Below are 15672 nucleotides of genomic sequence, written 5' to 3'. Positions count from 1 at the left end.
GAGGGTTCCGCGAAGACCTGTTGAATGAATGAAGGGAAGTTTCCACTCTGACCAGACCAGCACTGTTTCCCTTGTGAGACCCAGCTCATAAACAGCAGAGAGAATTCAAAGATTCAGCAAAGCACCCTTCTGAAGGTGGCCCGGGTCTCCAGCACCATTTCTGTCTTCTAGAATGGGCTGACTTGTGTGCCTTGATGCCTTCATGACGTTGTCACAATGTACTGGTGATAGCATGGGCTACTGGAGCTGAGTCTGAATGATCTCTGCTTAGGTCTATATAGAGCTTTCTATGGAGGAGCAGGCAGAACTGGTTCAGGCTAAAATAATCTGCATTTAAATTCTCCATTCAGCCAACAGCTGCTTCGAAGGAAGGTGATGCACCATTGATTTGCCCTGAGAACCAAATGATTTAAGGAATAATGTCATGGAAAGAGCACTGAGCAGGAATCAGAGGAGCCAGGTTCTCATTCAACCACACACTCCCTACCCTCAGTTTCTCCCATGACCATGTCTGAGTGACTTGTCCTTTCCAGGTCTCAGGTTTCTCTTCTATGGCCTGAAAGTTACAATATACCTCATAAGGGGATTTTATTTATGGTACTGTAAAATGACAACCTTTAATAGGATACCATGTATGAAAATTTTCACATTAAAAAAATACTTTAAGAGCAGGGATGTCTGTTGTTCAAGGGTCTCTATTTCCAGCGGAAGCTTCTCTTACCTATGCAATCACTCATATCACTCAACACTCAGTCAACAGGCACTTATTGAAAACCTACCATTTGCCAGTGTCTGGCAAGATACATCCAGAAGCAAGGCACAGTGATGGCCCTTAAGCTTGGTCTAGCAGGGGAGACATACCCACTTGAAATTCATTGCTACACAGGGTAAGAAGTGTGTTGCTGGAATTTTGTATGCAGTAGAGATGTCATCCATAGAAGAATTATAATATTTAGAGGATGGGTAGATGTTCTTTATCAGGGGCCTCAAGAAATCAGCATGTTAGAGCAGAGGTGCAGAGGGTTGGTGTCTAGCCAGATAAAGCTGGAATTATAGACATGTTCAAACAAGAGAGGGTCTCGTGTTCCAAGCTAAGAGGTTTGGGCTTTATCCAACCTGAGACCAGTGGGGAGACAATGAAAGATTTTAGACAGACAAGAACTTGTAACAACAAGTTCATGTTCTAGAAGGATTGCTCTGAGGCTGTGAGGAGATTGGAAAGATCATGGAAGAACATGAATACGATAAGTTGCTATTGCAAGAATTTTTAGATGAGGTTGATTGTAAATGTTTGGAAATGGATAGAGGTGATGGTAGCACATTATTGTGAGTATAATTAACAGCGCTGAATCCTGTGATTGTGGTCAGAGGGGAAGTTTAGGGTCGTGTGTGTCACTAGAAGGAAAGCTGGAGGATGAAACATGGTTCTATATAACACAGTGAACCATGTTGTAGATGATGACTGTTGTTAATAGAACAAATACAAGAATTTTCTTCCATGAATTAGAAAAAAATGGACATCACTATTAGTGTTAATAATAGGGTGGCATATGAGAAAAATACAACTAATGTAAACTATGGACTATAGTTTACTGTAATGTCATATTCTTTCATCAGTTGTAACAAAGGTACCCTACCAATGCCAAGTGTCAATAATAGGAGGGTATAAGCAGTAGGGGTTTTTTCTTTTTGGAGCAATGAAAATGTTCTGAAATTGATTGTGGTGATGAATGCAAAATGCTGTGGTTGTGATCAGTGGACTGAGAGCCACTGATCATACACTTCGGATGGAGTGTATGCTGTGGAATAAAACTGTTCTGAAAAAGAGAATAAGAGGATATTTTGAATAGCTTTACATCAATAAATTTAATGATTAGAAAAAAATTATTGAGGTTCCCAGAGAGCTTTTGTTTATGTGGGTTATATCTATCAACATTTGCCATATTAGAAATTAAACTGAGAAAAAATTTTCAATTTATTTATTAATTCATTTAAAATAATAGACAAAAAATTAGAAGAGTGGCTTTGTTTTACATCTTTGTGAATCTTTTTAATGGTCTGCCTTAATAAAAGACACCTGGATTTTCACTTTTTAAAAAAAAATACTATTTCCAAAATTCAGGCAAAATGCAGTAAGAATGTACCCTAAGGTCAACACTAGTAACGAGAAAGATTTAAGAAATGGAACCAACAGGACCATATCAGGGTAGGCAGCGAACTGGATGGTGGAGTAAGATTGTGAGTCAAAGGGATCAGGGGATCCCTAAATCACTGAATTGGGTTACTAGGGAGGTGGTGATAGGACCAGAAGGTGAGGTGACCATGTGATTATGGAGCCCATGGAATTCACTAGGTTACTTTTCTGAATGTTTTTATCAAGAAAGGGTGCTGGATTTTTCTGGGTTTCTCTTCTACATCTATTGAAATAATTGTATGGGTGTTTTTCTTCCTTCTATTTATGTAGTATATTATGTTGATTGATTTTCATATGCCAAAAACACTTGAATTCCCAAGATAAATCCCACTTAGTTGTAGTGTATAATCTTTTTAACATGTTCGATTCAGTCTGATAGTATTTTGTTAAGGATTTCTCCATCTATATTCATAAGGGAAATTGATCTGTCATTTTCTTTTCTTATTATGTCTCTACCATGCTTTAGAATCAGTGTAATGCTAGCCTCATAGAATGAATTACGTAGGATTCCCTCCATCTGATTGTGTGGAAGAGTTTGAAAAGAATTAGTGTTAATTTTCTTTAAGTCTTTGGTAGAATTCTCCAGTGAAGCCATCAGGTCCTGGACTTTTCTTCAGTGGAAGATTTTTGATTATTAATTCAATCTCTGTACTTGTTATTGGTTTGTTGAAGTTTTCTTTTTCTTCCTGAATCAATTTAGGTAACTTTTTTCCATTTGCTTTAGATTATCTAATTTATTGAAGTACAGTTGTTCATAGTATTCTCTCATAATAATTTTATTTTTGTAAGGTCAGTAATATCATCATTTTCCTTCTGATTTTAGTTTTTTGCTTCTTTGCTCTGTTTTTCTTTGTCAGTCTAGCTAATCGTTTATCAATTTTGTTGATTTTTTTCAAAGAACCAACTTTTTGGTTCCTTTATTCTCTCATTTGTTTTTCTATTCTCAATTTCACTTATCTCTGCTCTAATCTCCATTATTTCTTTTCTGCCATATTTGGGTTTATTTTTCTTTTCTTTTTTTAGTTCCTCAAGATGTAAAGTTAGGTTGTTTATTTGAGATCATTCTTTTTTCTCAATATAGACATTCATAGCTTTAAATTTTCCTCTTAACACTGCATTCACTGTGTCTCATAAGTTTTAGTATATTGTTGCTTTGTTTTCATTCACTTCTTAAGTATTCTCTAATTTCCCTTGTACTGTCTTCTTTAACCTGTTGGTTTTTTAAGAGTGTGCTATTTAATTTCCACATATTTGTACATTTTTCAGTTTCCCCTCTGTTATTAATTTCTAGCTTCACTCCACTGTGGATGGAGAAGTTACTTTGTTTGATTTCAATATTTTTAAACTTGTTGAGACTTGTGTGTCCTAACATGTGGTCTATCCTGGAGAACGATCTTTTTGACTTGACAAGAATGTGTATTCTGCTATTGTTGGGTGAAGTGTTCTATATGTGTCTGTTAGATCTAGTTGGTTTATAGTATTGTTCAGGTCCTCTATTCCTTTCTGATCATCTGTCTAGATGCTCCATTTAGTATTGAAAGTGGTGTGCTGAAATCTCTATTACTGTAGAACTCTCTGTTTCTCCTTCAGTTCTGTCAGTGTTTGCTTCTTGTATTTTGGCGCCCTGTTATTATTCATATATGTTTATAATTGTTAAATCTTCTTGTTGAATTGACCCATTTATCAATATATAATGTCCTTCTTTATCTGTAGTAACAGATTTTAACTTAAAGTGTATTTTGTCTGAAATTGATATAGCACCTCAGGATTTTTTTTCTGGAAGAAATCAGAATGCTCTCCTATTGATTGTGGTGGCAAACACGTAACTGTGTAATTATACCAAGAACCACTAATTGTACACTTAGGATGGATTGTATGCTGTGTGACTAAAACTGTTATAAAAAAAGATATTTATATTCTGGATACCAATAATTTGTTAGTTAAATATGTGGCAAGTATCTCGTCCTAGTTTGTGGTTTGTAGCTTATGTTTTAGCTTGCTTTATGGTCTTTTGCAAGGCTGAAGCCCTTAATTTTAATTTACTCAAATTTATCAAATTTTTTTCTTTATAGCTTGTGCTTTTTGTGTCTAGTTTAAGAAATTCTTCCCTGTCCCAAGGTCCTAAGGATGGTCTCTTTTATTTTCTTCTAAAAGTTTTAAATTTTTGAGATTCATATTTACATGCTTAATTGAACTAGAAACGATTCTTGTGCAACATGTGAGTACTCCAATTTCATTTCTTTTCCATGTGAATAAACAGTATTTATTGAATACATTGTCAGTTTCCAAAGCTTTAAAGTAAATTTTGATAGTGGGGGGGAAAATATATATATATTTACGTATCACCCCAGACCTCCTCTTTGGGTTACTATGTGCATGAAATCTATTTTTCCACCCTTTCACTTTCAACCTGTTTGTATCTGTGGATCTAGCATCTTCTTCTTTTGAATAGTTCCTGAAAATGACAGGAAGAGGTTACCCTCCACAAATGGCAAAGGGCCTTTGTGAACGTGGCCACTGTGTTAGAAGAACCCCTCCCACTGACATTCGTTCCTCCATAGACGTTTATTGAACAACTGCTATGTGCTAGGCACAGGCTCTGCCCTCAGGAAGTCACAGTCAAGACTACAAGGCAAAATGCTAGTCCTCAGCTCCCTGTTTGAACCAGTGCCCGAGGGCACCGAGCAGGGCCCCTGCACTGTCCTTGGCCTTGAGGAAGATGGAGAAGGCTGGACATGGCTCCACTGGGCCTTGCCCCTGGGTCTCGTGACCTCCTGGCCCCTCCCTGGTCACTGATGCACCTCTTTTCAGGTCTGTGCATCAAAACTCAGCTTCTGGGTATTGAATCATGGTTCCACGCTGAACCGTGACCCTGGGGACACAGTTAACCTCTCTGTGCTACAGTTAATATTTCTGTAAAATGGGGATAATAAAGGACTCTATCTCAGAGGGTGGAGGATTAACAAGGGTAATCTATGCTTAGCACAGCACTTGATAATAAAAACTATTTCCTATGGAACACTTACAGTGTGTGCAGTTCTAAGTTAAGCACTTTATACATGTGTTAACTCGTTTAATCCTTACAGAAAACCATGTGTGGGCACTATCATTTCCCCCACTTTACAGATGAGAAAACTGAGGCATTACTAGTCAGGTAACAGCAGGTGGGGGCGGGGGAGGCAGAATGCACATCCAGACACCCTGCTCACGAGCTGAGCTCCTAACCCTCACACCTCCCTGCCCCAGGCTGTAAGCCATGACTCAGTGACGTGGGTGGTTGTTGTTATGTCGTTCCCACTGTTGCTAGGCAGATGTGTAAGCTCATTACTAGAAACACGTACGTAAGGCACTGGGTACAGTTCCCGAAGATGCTCGTCACCGTGACAAGTTTTAGTATTATTTGGGTGCGTCACATGGTAGAATAAAGCTGAAATACTCTACTCAGAATACTTCCCATTCACACACTCAGTCACACTTTTCTTGGCAGAAAATAAGGGGAATAATCACTCTTAAATACAGTCATCTCCCTGTGGTTAGCTAACATTTCCAGGAAATCTCTGAACACTCACTGGAAAAAACCAAGTTCATGAACTCTGCTGATTGCTCAGCTCAACCCTCCTGAGTGAACTGCTGCTCAAGATCTGCTTGAGACACTCCCGGACCTGCACCTTCTCCTCTGTCTGTTTCCAAGGATGTGTACAGAGCAGCCATGGCCATCCTCCACCCCTGGTCCAGACACCGTCAGCATCCCAAGGTGGGGTCACCCACTCTGTGCTCAGCATTCACTTTTCTCAGTGGCCACCAGGGTGCTCCCCCTTAGGGCGGGCTCCACATTCCCTGCATTTAAGACACCAGGACTGGAGGCTGTACCTTGGGCTGGACAAGAGCTTCTCAGGAGTAATAGCAGTCTGTGGTTACATGGACCCACTGGCTACAAGATTCCAGAAGCATGAAACTGTACATTCAAGAAAATGCAGGGTGTCCATCTCAGTTAAGTGCTTATGGCCCTTCAAAGTCCCCTTGTTCTTGGAGGCAAGCCCAAGTTGCATGGCAAAGCCACTGTGACCCAGCCTCTGCCCAAGTCCCCAGCTTCAGCTGCACGTCTCTGGCATCCCCTAACCCTACATTCAGCTACGATGTTGTTCCCCAAAAGCCCGGGTGTTTCGAGCCTCTGTGTGTCTCTACATGCAGTTCCCCGTCTCTGCAGGCTACTGTGAGGTTGAGCCAGAAGATGTGAATCCCTTACACCGTGCCTGGAGCACAGCAGGAGCTTAATTGGGTTGGTTTGCTTGGCTTCTCTCTCAGCTTTCTGTTTTTGCTTTCACCGAGGCAGCAGCTAAGCTCTGAGAGAAAACAAAATAAACAACTACACGCAAAAATGGGTGATAAATGTAGTGGAAATTCCACTCATACTGATGTCATTTTTTATCCTCTGGTCTTTTTTAGATTGTTATTTTTGAGATATTATTCACATACCTTAAAAATCACCATTTTAAAGTGAACCATTCAGTGGTTTTTACGCTATTCACAAAGTTGTTCAACCATCTCCACCATTCAATTCCAGAACATTTTCATCATCCCAAAAAGAAATCGTGTACCCATTAGCAGTCTCTCCTCACTTCTCTCCTCAAGCCCTAGGCAACCACTAATCTTTGTGTCTCTACTCGTGGTCTTTCAGACACAGCTCTCCACCAAACTGGAGGCCAGCATTGGCCTCACAGGGCAAAGGACGAACTGGGCTGGCTGGTGAAATCAGAGCAGTTTTGTGGATATAAATTGTTATTATGTACAAAAAGGGAAGTAGAATCAACAATCCCTTGAAAATCAGGACACTGGACCAACCACAGTCCGTGTCCCTCTGGCAAGTGGCTCCCCTCACTGCACATCAAGGGGCCCTGCCTGCTCTACCCTTAGCCTCCATCATTGAAGGCCTTGGTGGGGAAATGGGTCCTGGTGGGGAAAACTTCAGGAGAACAGCTGGAAGAAAGCAAGGGACCCTAACTGCTAAGGCCCTGCCAGCTTTGACGCTCAAAGATTCTATGGACGCATTCCTGTAGGATCCCAACCGAAAGCAGACAGAAACTTTGCCCATTATGTAGTGTTTTCAGGCCTGAATGTGCCTTTTTTTCTCCTTGGATGTCTTTTTTAATTTTTGTTTGTTTGTTTGTTTAACTTTCTTAAGAAATAAAACGTTAAGAATTTGGCATTGAGCACTTTGCTTTTTGTCTTTGTCCTCATCAGAACTACTGTGTGATAGACATTCTCTTCCCTCATAGGCCCAGGGAGAGCTTATTTGTAAATCTGGGTGAAAAAAGCAGATCAGGAAGAATGTCTCCTTAATTAGCATAATACGGGCTCCAGGCTGCATTTGAGCAGCGTTGACATGAATGGGGCTGTGGGAAGGGAGTTCAAGTGCATCTTCAATAGTGCATCTTGTAGGCAGCAGGCTGGAAAGCGAAGAGTCCTCCCTACCTAAGGGGCAGTCTGTGCCCCCAGCCGCCCACCACTGGCACTTGCATGGGGAGGCTCCGGCCATCTTCTTGTGCCTTCCCCAACAGGAGGGAGGCAGGTCAAATATCGTGGCCCTGGCGGTGGTCTGGGTGGTGGTGCAACAAAGATGGTAGCTGCCTCCTGCACACCCGCTGTGTCCCAGCCTCCTCCATCAGAGTACTCTCTGATTCCATTCTCACAAGAGGCTGGGAGGTGGCTGTGGTCATCCTGTTCAACAGGTGGAGAGAAGGAGGTCCACAGGGGCATGGGAATGGTTTCCAGGGCCGCACAACTAGGAACGGACCCAAGCCTCTTCCAGCTTGCCACGATGCCCCCTTGGCGCCCACTGGGTGGCCTTGGGCAAGACCCTTGGCTGCCCTGAGCCCAGGTCTCTGTCTCACAGGTGGCTGTGGGGAGCCACTGACCTCGTGGATGCAAAGTTCTGGACACACGGGGCTGGTGCTTAACAATGGTGGTTCTCTCCCCTTGGCCGTTGTCTGTGGGGTCACCCTGGGGGGAAGGACCATCTACAGAGAGTCGAAGCTGCTGTTCAGGCTGAATTGATTTCCAGTACATGACCAAAGGCCACCTCCACTTCAGCTGCACCTTTTTCTCCCCACAGGAGGCCCTGTGGCCATACCTGTTTGGAGTGATTGTCGTCCCTGCCTTCATCCAGCTGGTGAGCCTGCCCTTTCTCCCGGAGAGCCCACGCTACCTGCTCTTTGAGAAGCACGACGAGGTGGGAGCTGTGAAAGGTAGGGGTCCTTTCCTTCCCCACGCAGCTCCATCCCCTCCATAGGGATCAGCGCTGCAAGGCATTCTGGGACCTGGGGCAGTGGGGAAGTCAGGGGTATCATTATCTCTCTCTCCCAGGACCATGCTGAGTGCCATAGGACACTTCATCTCATTTAACCTTCCCAACAGCCCTGCCAGGGGTGGCTCAGAGGAGAGAACCTGGGGTCACACAGGGAGTCACACAAGGAATCTTGGAAAACTGGGATGGAACCCAGAGAAGACCCAGTTCTCTTTGCTTCAGGGGTGATCTCTCCATTGTTGCTTCTCTGGTTGGTGCTGACCACGGAGTTGAAGTGAACTCAGGTTTCTTAGTGGTTGTGATGTATCACGGCCTTCCATTGCATGCTTCTTTCTTCCTCATCCTTTCTCACTTACTCAGGTTTACCAGATGTCCTGTGCTTACATTTACGTTCAAGAAAAGCAAAAGATACAAGCCCAGAATAAGCACTAATGTCACACCAGGCACGGAGCTGGGTGATTCTGAAGATGACCCACTGGAACATTCCTAGAAGCCACACAAGGGAGGCAGTAGTATACCCATTTTACAGGAAAGGAAAGTGGGGTTCACAATGAGGCATAGGACTCTTTCTAGACAGCATTCCTTAAATTGAGCTGCTGGGTCAGATTCAAAGCACAGCTTATAGAATCAGAGGCATTCTATAGACCCTAAGAGAGCAAAATCATTTTGCCTACAGATAGACAATGTAGAATGAAAGACAACATCCCCATTCTTTTAGTTGTATTCAATGAGATATAGCTGACAGCATCGTGGTTAGACATGATGGTTTGGAATTACTCAGCTCTGCCTTCTGATCTTGAGTGAGTCCCTTAAATTATCTGTGCCTCAGAACCCTCATCTGTAAAAGGAAATGACATAAACATCCCTCGTGGGCTGGGGTAAGGGATAAGTTGGATGATGTATAGGAAGCACATAGTATCATCTACTCTCGTAATTACTGAGGGCTCTGTCCATTTTCCTATCCATATACTGGTCTCCAATCTCAATTTCACTAAAGCCCCAAATAGAAAAAAATAATAATTCTACATAGTCTTTAGTTTAATATAATTCATACAACATCTTTTAAAATTCAGACTACCCAAGTATTTTCCAAATGAACAAATGGCATAATGAAATATTAATAATTGGCTATATTTTTTCTCATAGTTTATGATTCAGATCTGTTTTCTCATTTACCCCTTATGAACATTCCTATAAACTGGAGCCAGAGAACGTTATCATTGCTTTCATTTTGCAGATAAAGAAATAGAGGTTTGGGGAGACGGGGTTGGGGGGGGGGTGGGGAGGAAGCGACATGCCCAAGGCTGTGCTTCTAAAGGTTTTGGGTTTATGTGGCATTTAGAAATGTAGACCTTTCTTCAAAGAATATCCAGATATGCAAAATTTTGCCTGGAGCTTGGCGGTGGGGGCGGGACTTGAAGCTTCTCTCCTTCAGAAGCCTGCAGGGGACCCTGGGTAACAGTCCCCTGACCCAATCTCAAAGCCAGTAAGTGACAAAGGCAGGATTAGAACCCAGGATTAACTCCAAGGCCAATTCCCGCCCCCCCCCCCATGCACAGAGGGACACTGGGCAGGGCAACCAGAGGGCATTGGTGGGATGGGAGACAAAGATGACTTGCCCTAGGGTGACTTCCCATGGGGCCAGTGGGGCAGCAGACCTTCCAAAGGTCTTCAGAGAAGGAGGCTGGGGTAGGGCTCATGGCTGTTGTCAGACAGGGTGGTGGCTCAGGAGCGAAGGAAGGCAGGCTGAGTAGAGCTGATTCCTGAAGGTAGGTGGCTGGCTTTCACACTCTCGGAAGATGACAATTCCTCCTGCTCTGTCTCTCCTGGCGTGGGGAGGTGCTTCTCAGCCCATCAGGCTCCACTCAGAAAGAACTCTAGAGAAGTGTTTCAATTAAGTCCAGTCGGAATGGGAAGTGCACATAAAATGCCAGAGAAAGGAAGGTTTAAAATTTTTATTTCATAGCACAATAGGGAATGAGGGAGAAGCAGAGTTGTAAAATTGATAACTATTACATATGTGTGCTATAAAAAGAACAAAGCTATTGGCCTTAGATTGAACTAGAATATTCAAGTTAGCTTCTGTACTAATAAAAGTGCTAATTTCACTCCAGACATTGGGCAAACAAATGGGTATTTACTGTGCTGGGCGTTCTGCCAGGGAACAGGGAAGAGAGGAGAGAAGGAGGTGCATTCCTGCCCTCCGAAGGTGAGGGCGAGGGTTTAGTTAAGGGAGATGGGCACACCCGCTAGTGGCTGCTCTGTGTGGAGAACGACTTTGTTCCAGAAGATTTGCATGTACCAGCTCATTAAATCCTTACACCAGCCATAGGAAGCGATCACATGATCACATTACCAACCTCACTTGACAAAGAACAAATCAAGGATGGGATAACTTAATCGAGGACACAAAGCTGGCCCATGGCAGAACTGGCACCTGAACTCTGACATTCAGGCTCTGGAGGTCCAAGAGAACAGGTGGGAACACAAGCTTTGTTTGCTTCAAATCGGCTAAAATGCTATTGGCTAAAGGAAGTCACATGGCCAAGCCCAGAGTCAGCATGGGAGGGGACTACAGAGTTACAGGGCAAAGGACATAGACATTGGGAGGTCATGAGTTGGGACCATGGATGCAATCAATCTACGCCCCTTTCAGGCTTCCCTGCCCCCTCCCTACCCTCAGTTACAAGGGTGTTAAGCCTCAGTCCCTGGGTTTGATTCATTTCTTCCACTCTTATCAGCTTAGGTTCCACCCAAGTGCCTAAAAATGGGAGAAGAGTCCAAACTTCCACTGTGAGAAGGAAGAATTCATTTAGTTGAATAGAAATGAAATATTACCATAGAGAATGTGATGGGGCAGGTCTTCAGACATCAGGGTCACCAGTTACCTCCATCAGGACCCTTTGGGTTGTAAGAGACAGAAACACAACTCCAAGCAGCTTAAGCAGGAGGGAAAACATTTTGATTCCTGTCCCTGGTGATGGGCTCTGAGGGACACCAATTATTAACACTCTTCTTTGCTGCCCAAGTTAGATACCAATTGAGAAATGGACACAGAAGTGGAGGAAATTGGGATAAAAATGTCACTTTTTTTAACTGCAAATTTTATTGAAATATATTTACACACCATATAATCCTTACAAAGTATACAATCAGTGTCTTACAGTTTCAACACCTAGTTGTGCAATCATTCTTACAATTAATTTTAGAACATTTTCATTTCTCCAAAAAGTAGACATAAAAAGAAAACCCAAAACACCCCACATCCGTTATTTCCCGGCCCCATCATTGACCCCTACTATTGGTGTGGTACGTTTGTGACTGTTGATTTAAGAATATTAAGGTATTACTGTTAACTGTAGCCTGTAGTTTGCAATAGGTAATTTTTTTTCCCCATATACCACTCTATTATTAACCCTTTGTACAGGTGTTGTACATTTGTACTAGTTCATGAAAAAACTTATTTATATTTGTAGTGTGACTCATAAACATCGTCCACCATAAGGTTCACTGTATTACACAATCCCATTTTAAACTGTAGCTTTCCTTCTGGTGAATACATGACTCTAAACAGCCCCTTTCAACCCTATTCACCTACAATTCAGCACTATTACTTATAATCCCATCACCTCTATCCATTTCCAAGCATTGGAGTTCAACCTTGTTAAAAATTCTGTATATACTAGGGAACCAATCCCCATTCTCTAGACTCATTCTCTCTTGGGAACCTGTATTCTAAGTTTTATGACTATGAGTTTACATATTATAATTAGTTCATATTAGTGAAATCATATAATATTTGTCCTTTTGTGTCTGACTTATTTTGCTCAGCAAAAAATGTCACTCTTAGTATTGATAAAAACTACTTGGAGAATTGGCTTCAGATCTGATAGCCAGGGAAGCCCCATAAGACAATACTCGAGAATTGAATTGCATACCCACTCATGGCCTCTCCCGCAGAGCCTGTCCCTATAAAATTTAGAGCACAGAAGAACAGAGTATGTACTCTTCCAGCCAGGAAGATCCCAAAGAGAAAGGGTGGAACTAAATTGTGCAAGCCAATTCTCTTCCCAACTCATCGATTAGCTGAGTTCCTTCTCATCTCTTAGGGAGGAGTGAGGGAGGAGGGCAAAGCGTAGTGAGGAAGACATGCCAGTGGACTACCTCTCCATGAAGAAAGTCAAAGAAAGTCATATCAGGAGGGAGCAATAAGTGTTCTTAATAATAGGGCATGCCGGGCTAGATCCCTTCAGGCATGGCTGGATCCAGAAGCCAAAACTCTCTCTCTCTCTCTTTCTCTCTCAACAAACCTTAGACATGCTTAGAATTTCATTGGTTCCATTCTCAGACAGGCTTTCTCCACCTGGCATCAAGTCAGCCCTGAGCAGTTCCAGCTTTGTAATGCTATCTTAGGGAGGGGGAGATTCCCCTTCACACAGCATACTCAGGAATGCCCAAAGAATTCTAATTGGCCCTTCTTGGATCACATAGTCATCCATGAACCAATCAGTGCCCTAGGAGCTGGAACACCCCGATTGGCCAGTATGGGTTGTTGTCCCTTCCTGGACTTGGAGGTGGATGGAAGTGTTGTTGGACATCTGTGCTAGAATTACAGGGCGTGGAGGAGGTCAGCTCCAAGAAAAATAGGCAGACCAGAGAAAGAAGTGAAAGATGCCCATCACCATGAAGGGCTGCTATGCCTGGATGCTTTCCTGGTAATGCCGCGTCCTTCCGCACAGCCCTCCCCCCCACCCCCCTCCATGGTCTGCGTTGTTCTTGGCTGCCAGATGTAAATGAGGACAGGGGACAGACGACCTCCTCCCGCTGGGCCCAGACCACAACCCCAGCCAAGCAACTCAGAGGGCTCTTTGTGGGCCGCAATTATTGTTATTGTTTGTGTTTCTTGTTTGCTTGTTGTTGTTTTTGTATATGGGAGAGAGAGTATTTCGGTGGGGTATAGGACTTAGAAGCAAATTACTGGCTGGATCCCTGACCTAAATAGAATGAAGACTGTTACTAGCTGCTCTGGTAATTTTGGTTGGCATTATGATGATGAAAAGTTTGTCTTCTGTCTGTTTTGGGTGTTTTGTTTTGTTTTTTTGTTGGTTTTTTTTTGTTTGTTTTTGTAGAGAAAGGTATGTTTATCAATTAGGATTGAGTTCAGCCACCTTATGATAGACAAGCCAAAATAATCATGGCTTAAACAAAGCAGAAGTTTATTTCTCTCTCACAAAAAAGAAAAATGTTAAAGGCAGGTGGCCTAAGGCTGCTAAGGTTCCTGGTGGTGCAGGGACTTGGGCTCCTTTCACCTCTTGCCCCTCCGGGCCCAGGGTGGCTACAGCAGGTCTGCGTTCCAGCTGGAAGGAGGGGAGGAAAAGGGCATCCTGCCCCTTCCACTTTGGAGAGTCTTCCTGGAAGGCTTACACTTCTGCTTGTATCTCTTCGGTCAGAACCTAACCATGAGGACTCTCCTAACTGCCAGGAGGGCTGGGAAACGTAGTCCTTTAGTGCACTGTTGCCACAAAAAGTCACGTTCTGCTCCTAAAGAGGAGAGAATGAATGGGAGAGTCTGGCCCATAACCACAGCCTGGTAAGAAAGCAATTGAAGTACCAACTGGCTGGGGCCAGCCCATCGGAGACATTGTGGGCACTCTGGAGGCAGATCCGTTTTCTCCTCCCTTATAGACACTCAACACTTATATAGAGGTGTGGCTGAGTGGGCACATGAGGACTGGTCCCCTTCCACTCCCACAATGACCTATACCACCCACTGAGCTGAGCTCAAGCCCCAAATTTCCTGGGAACCACCTCCTTTTGCTGTTCCTGGACAGTCTGACCCCCTCCTCATGGTTAGCAAGCCCATTCTGGTAAAAGCAACTTTCTGCATCTCGATGCATTTCCAATGATGCCTTAGAGCCCTCGTGCTGCGTGCCCCTGTGCCGTGGATGCTCTGAGCACCTGCCTCGGCAGCCTGAGCTGGATTAGGGGCTGCTCCCCATCCAGAGCTGGCCGGGAAACATCCAGAGACAAAGTCACACACCAGCTGGACAGAAGAGGGTCCCAATAATGGCTCTTATTGCAGACAGCTGCCTTCATTGTCTTCTGTGCTAGGGGCTAACGTGAGTTGCTTTGGGTACATGGAGTCTGGTGTTTATTAAGGCAAGAGGAAGCACAGTCCGTCCTCACTGTTCATGTATTCCGTATTTGCAATTCACCCACTCACTAAAATTTATGTGTAACCCCAGACTTAATACTCAGGGAACCTCAACGGCCATTCGTGGACATTCACAGAGCACTGAAAAAATTTAATCGCCCAACATTCTCAGCTGAGGTTGCTCATGGTGACACTGCCTTCTTGTTTCTGCTCTCATTCTGTAAACAATATCCTTCTCACAGTTTATTTAGAGCCACATTTTTTTATTTTTATGCTTTTTGTTGGGGATTTCGCTGTTTAAAATGGCCCCCGAGTGCAGTGCTGAAGTGCTGTCCAGTGTTCCTGAGTGCAGGAAGCCGGGACGTGCCTTACGGAGAAAACGTGTGTGTCTGACGAGCTCCATTCAGGCCTGAGTAAGAGTGATGCTGACCACCAGTCTTTGCTTCAAAACCTGTAACTAGGCTAACGTCCCAACAGGCCCCAAAGGGTGAGATACAGTGTGACCCATGAAGAGATCCTCCCGGTTCCTTTCTGGAGAAGGTTACTCACGGACCAGACCTGGAAGCGTGGCAGGTGAAGCCTGCCTGACGGCCTTGCCAGGCTCTGTGAGATCCTCACAGACAAGACGGAGGAACCATTTGGGTGGCGGATTTGCAGCCAATTGAGCAATCACATCCCCAGGATGCTGCCTGGTGGCTGGCTGCCATTCCCGAGGAGGACTCGGGGGCACGCTGTGGGGGGACCTGAGATGTGAGAGGTCAATGCCTTTGCCTAAGCCATGAAGCCCTAAGTGGTGGAGCTGAGGTGTGAAGCCTGGTTGAAGACACATTATCAGTAATTCATCCTGAATTCCCAGGATGGGTGAGTCATTCAGGGAGCCTGTGTGAACTGAGGCACATCAACTCTTGAGTGTCTACAGGTTGACTTTGAGGTCCCAGAAGGTGGAAGCCACGTTTTCTATATATTTTTGGAGAATAGCCTTAATTGCTCCCAGGAGTAGATGAAGAGAAAAAAAGAAGA

General features: G+C 43.9%; 1 protein-coding gene across 4 annotated transcripts in view; it reads left to right on the top strand.

The window, feature by feature from the left end:
• Nucleotides 1-15672, top strand: part of SLC2A9 (solute carrier family 2 member 9) — a 234658-nt gene that overhangs the window by 87068 nt on the left and 131918 nt on the right. For all 4 annotated transcript variants that reach the window (XR_005215825.1, XM_037829396.1, XM_037829397.1 and 1 more), the window contains exon 6: nt 8307-8439. Coding sequence is in view for 3 of the 4 variants with exons in the window: in XM_037829396.1 (XP_037685324.1) it covers nt 8307-8439 (133 nt within the window). In the remaining variant the exon portion in view is untranslated. The remainder of the gene's footprint in view (nt 1-8306; nt 8440-15672) is intronic.

Source organism: Choloepus didactylus, chromosome 3, assembly GCF_015220235.1.
Source record: "Choloepus didactylus isolate mChoDid1 chromosome 3, mChoDid1.pri, whole genome shotgun sequence".
Taxonomy (NCBI): domain Eukaryota; kingdom Metazoa; phylum Chordata; class Mammalia; order Pilosa; family Megalonychidae; genus Choloepus; species Choloepus didactylus.
Note: the sequence above shows the minus strand (reverse complement) of the source record. Positions and strands in the feature narration are given on the sequence as shown.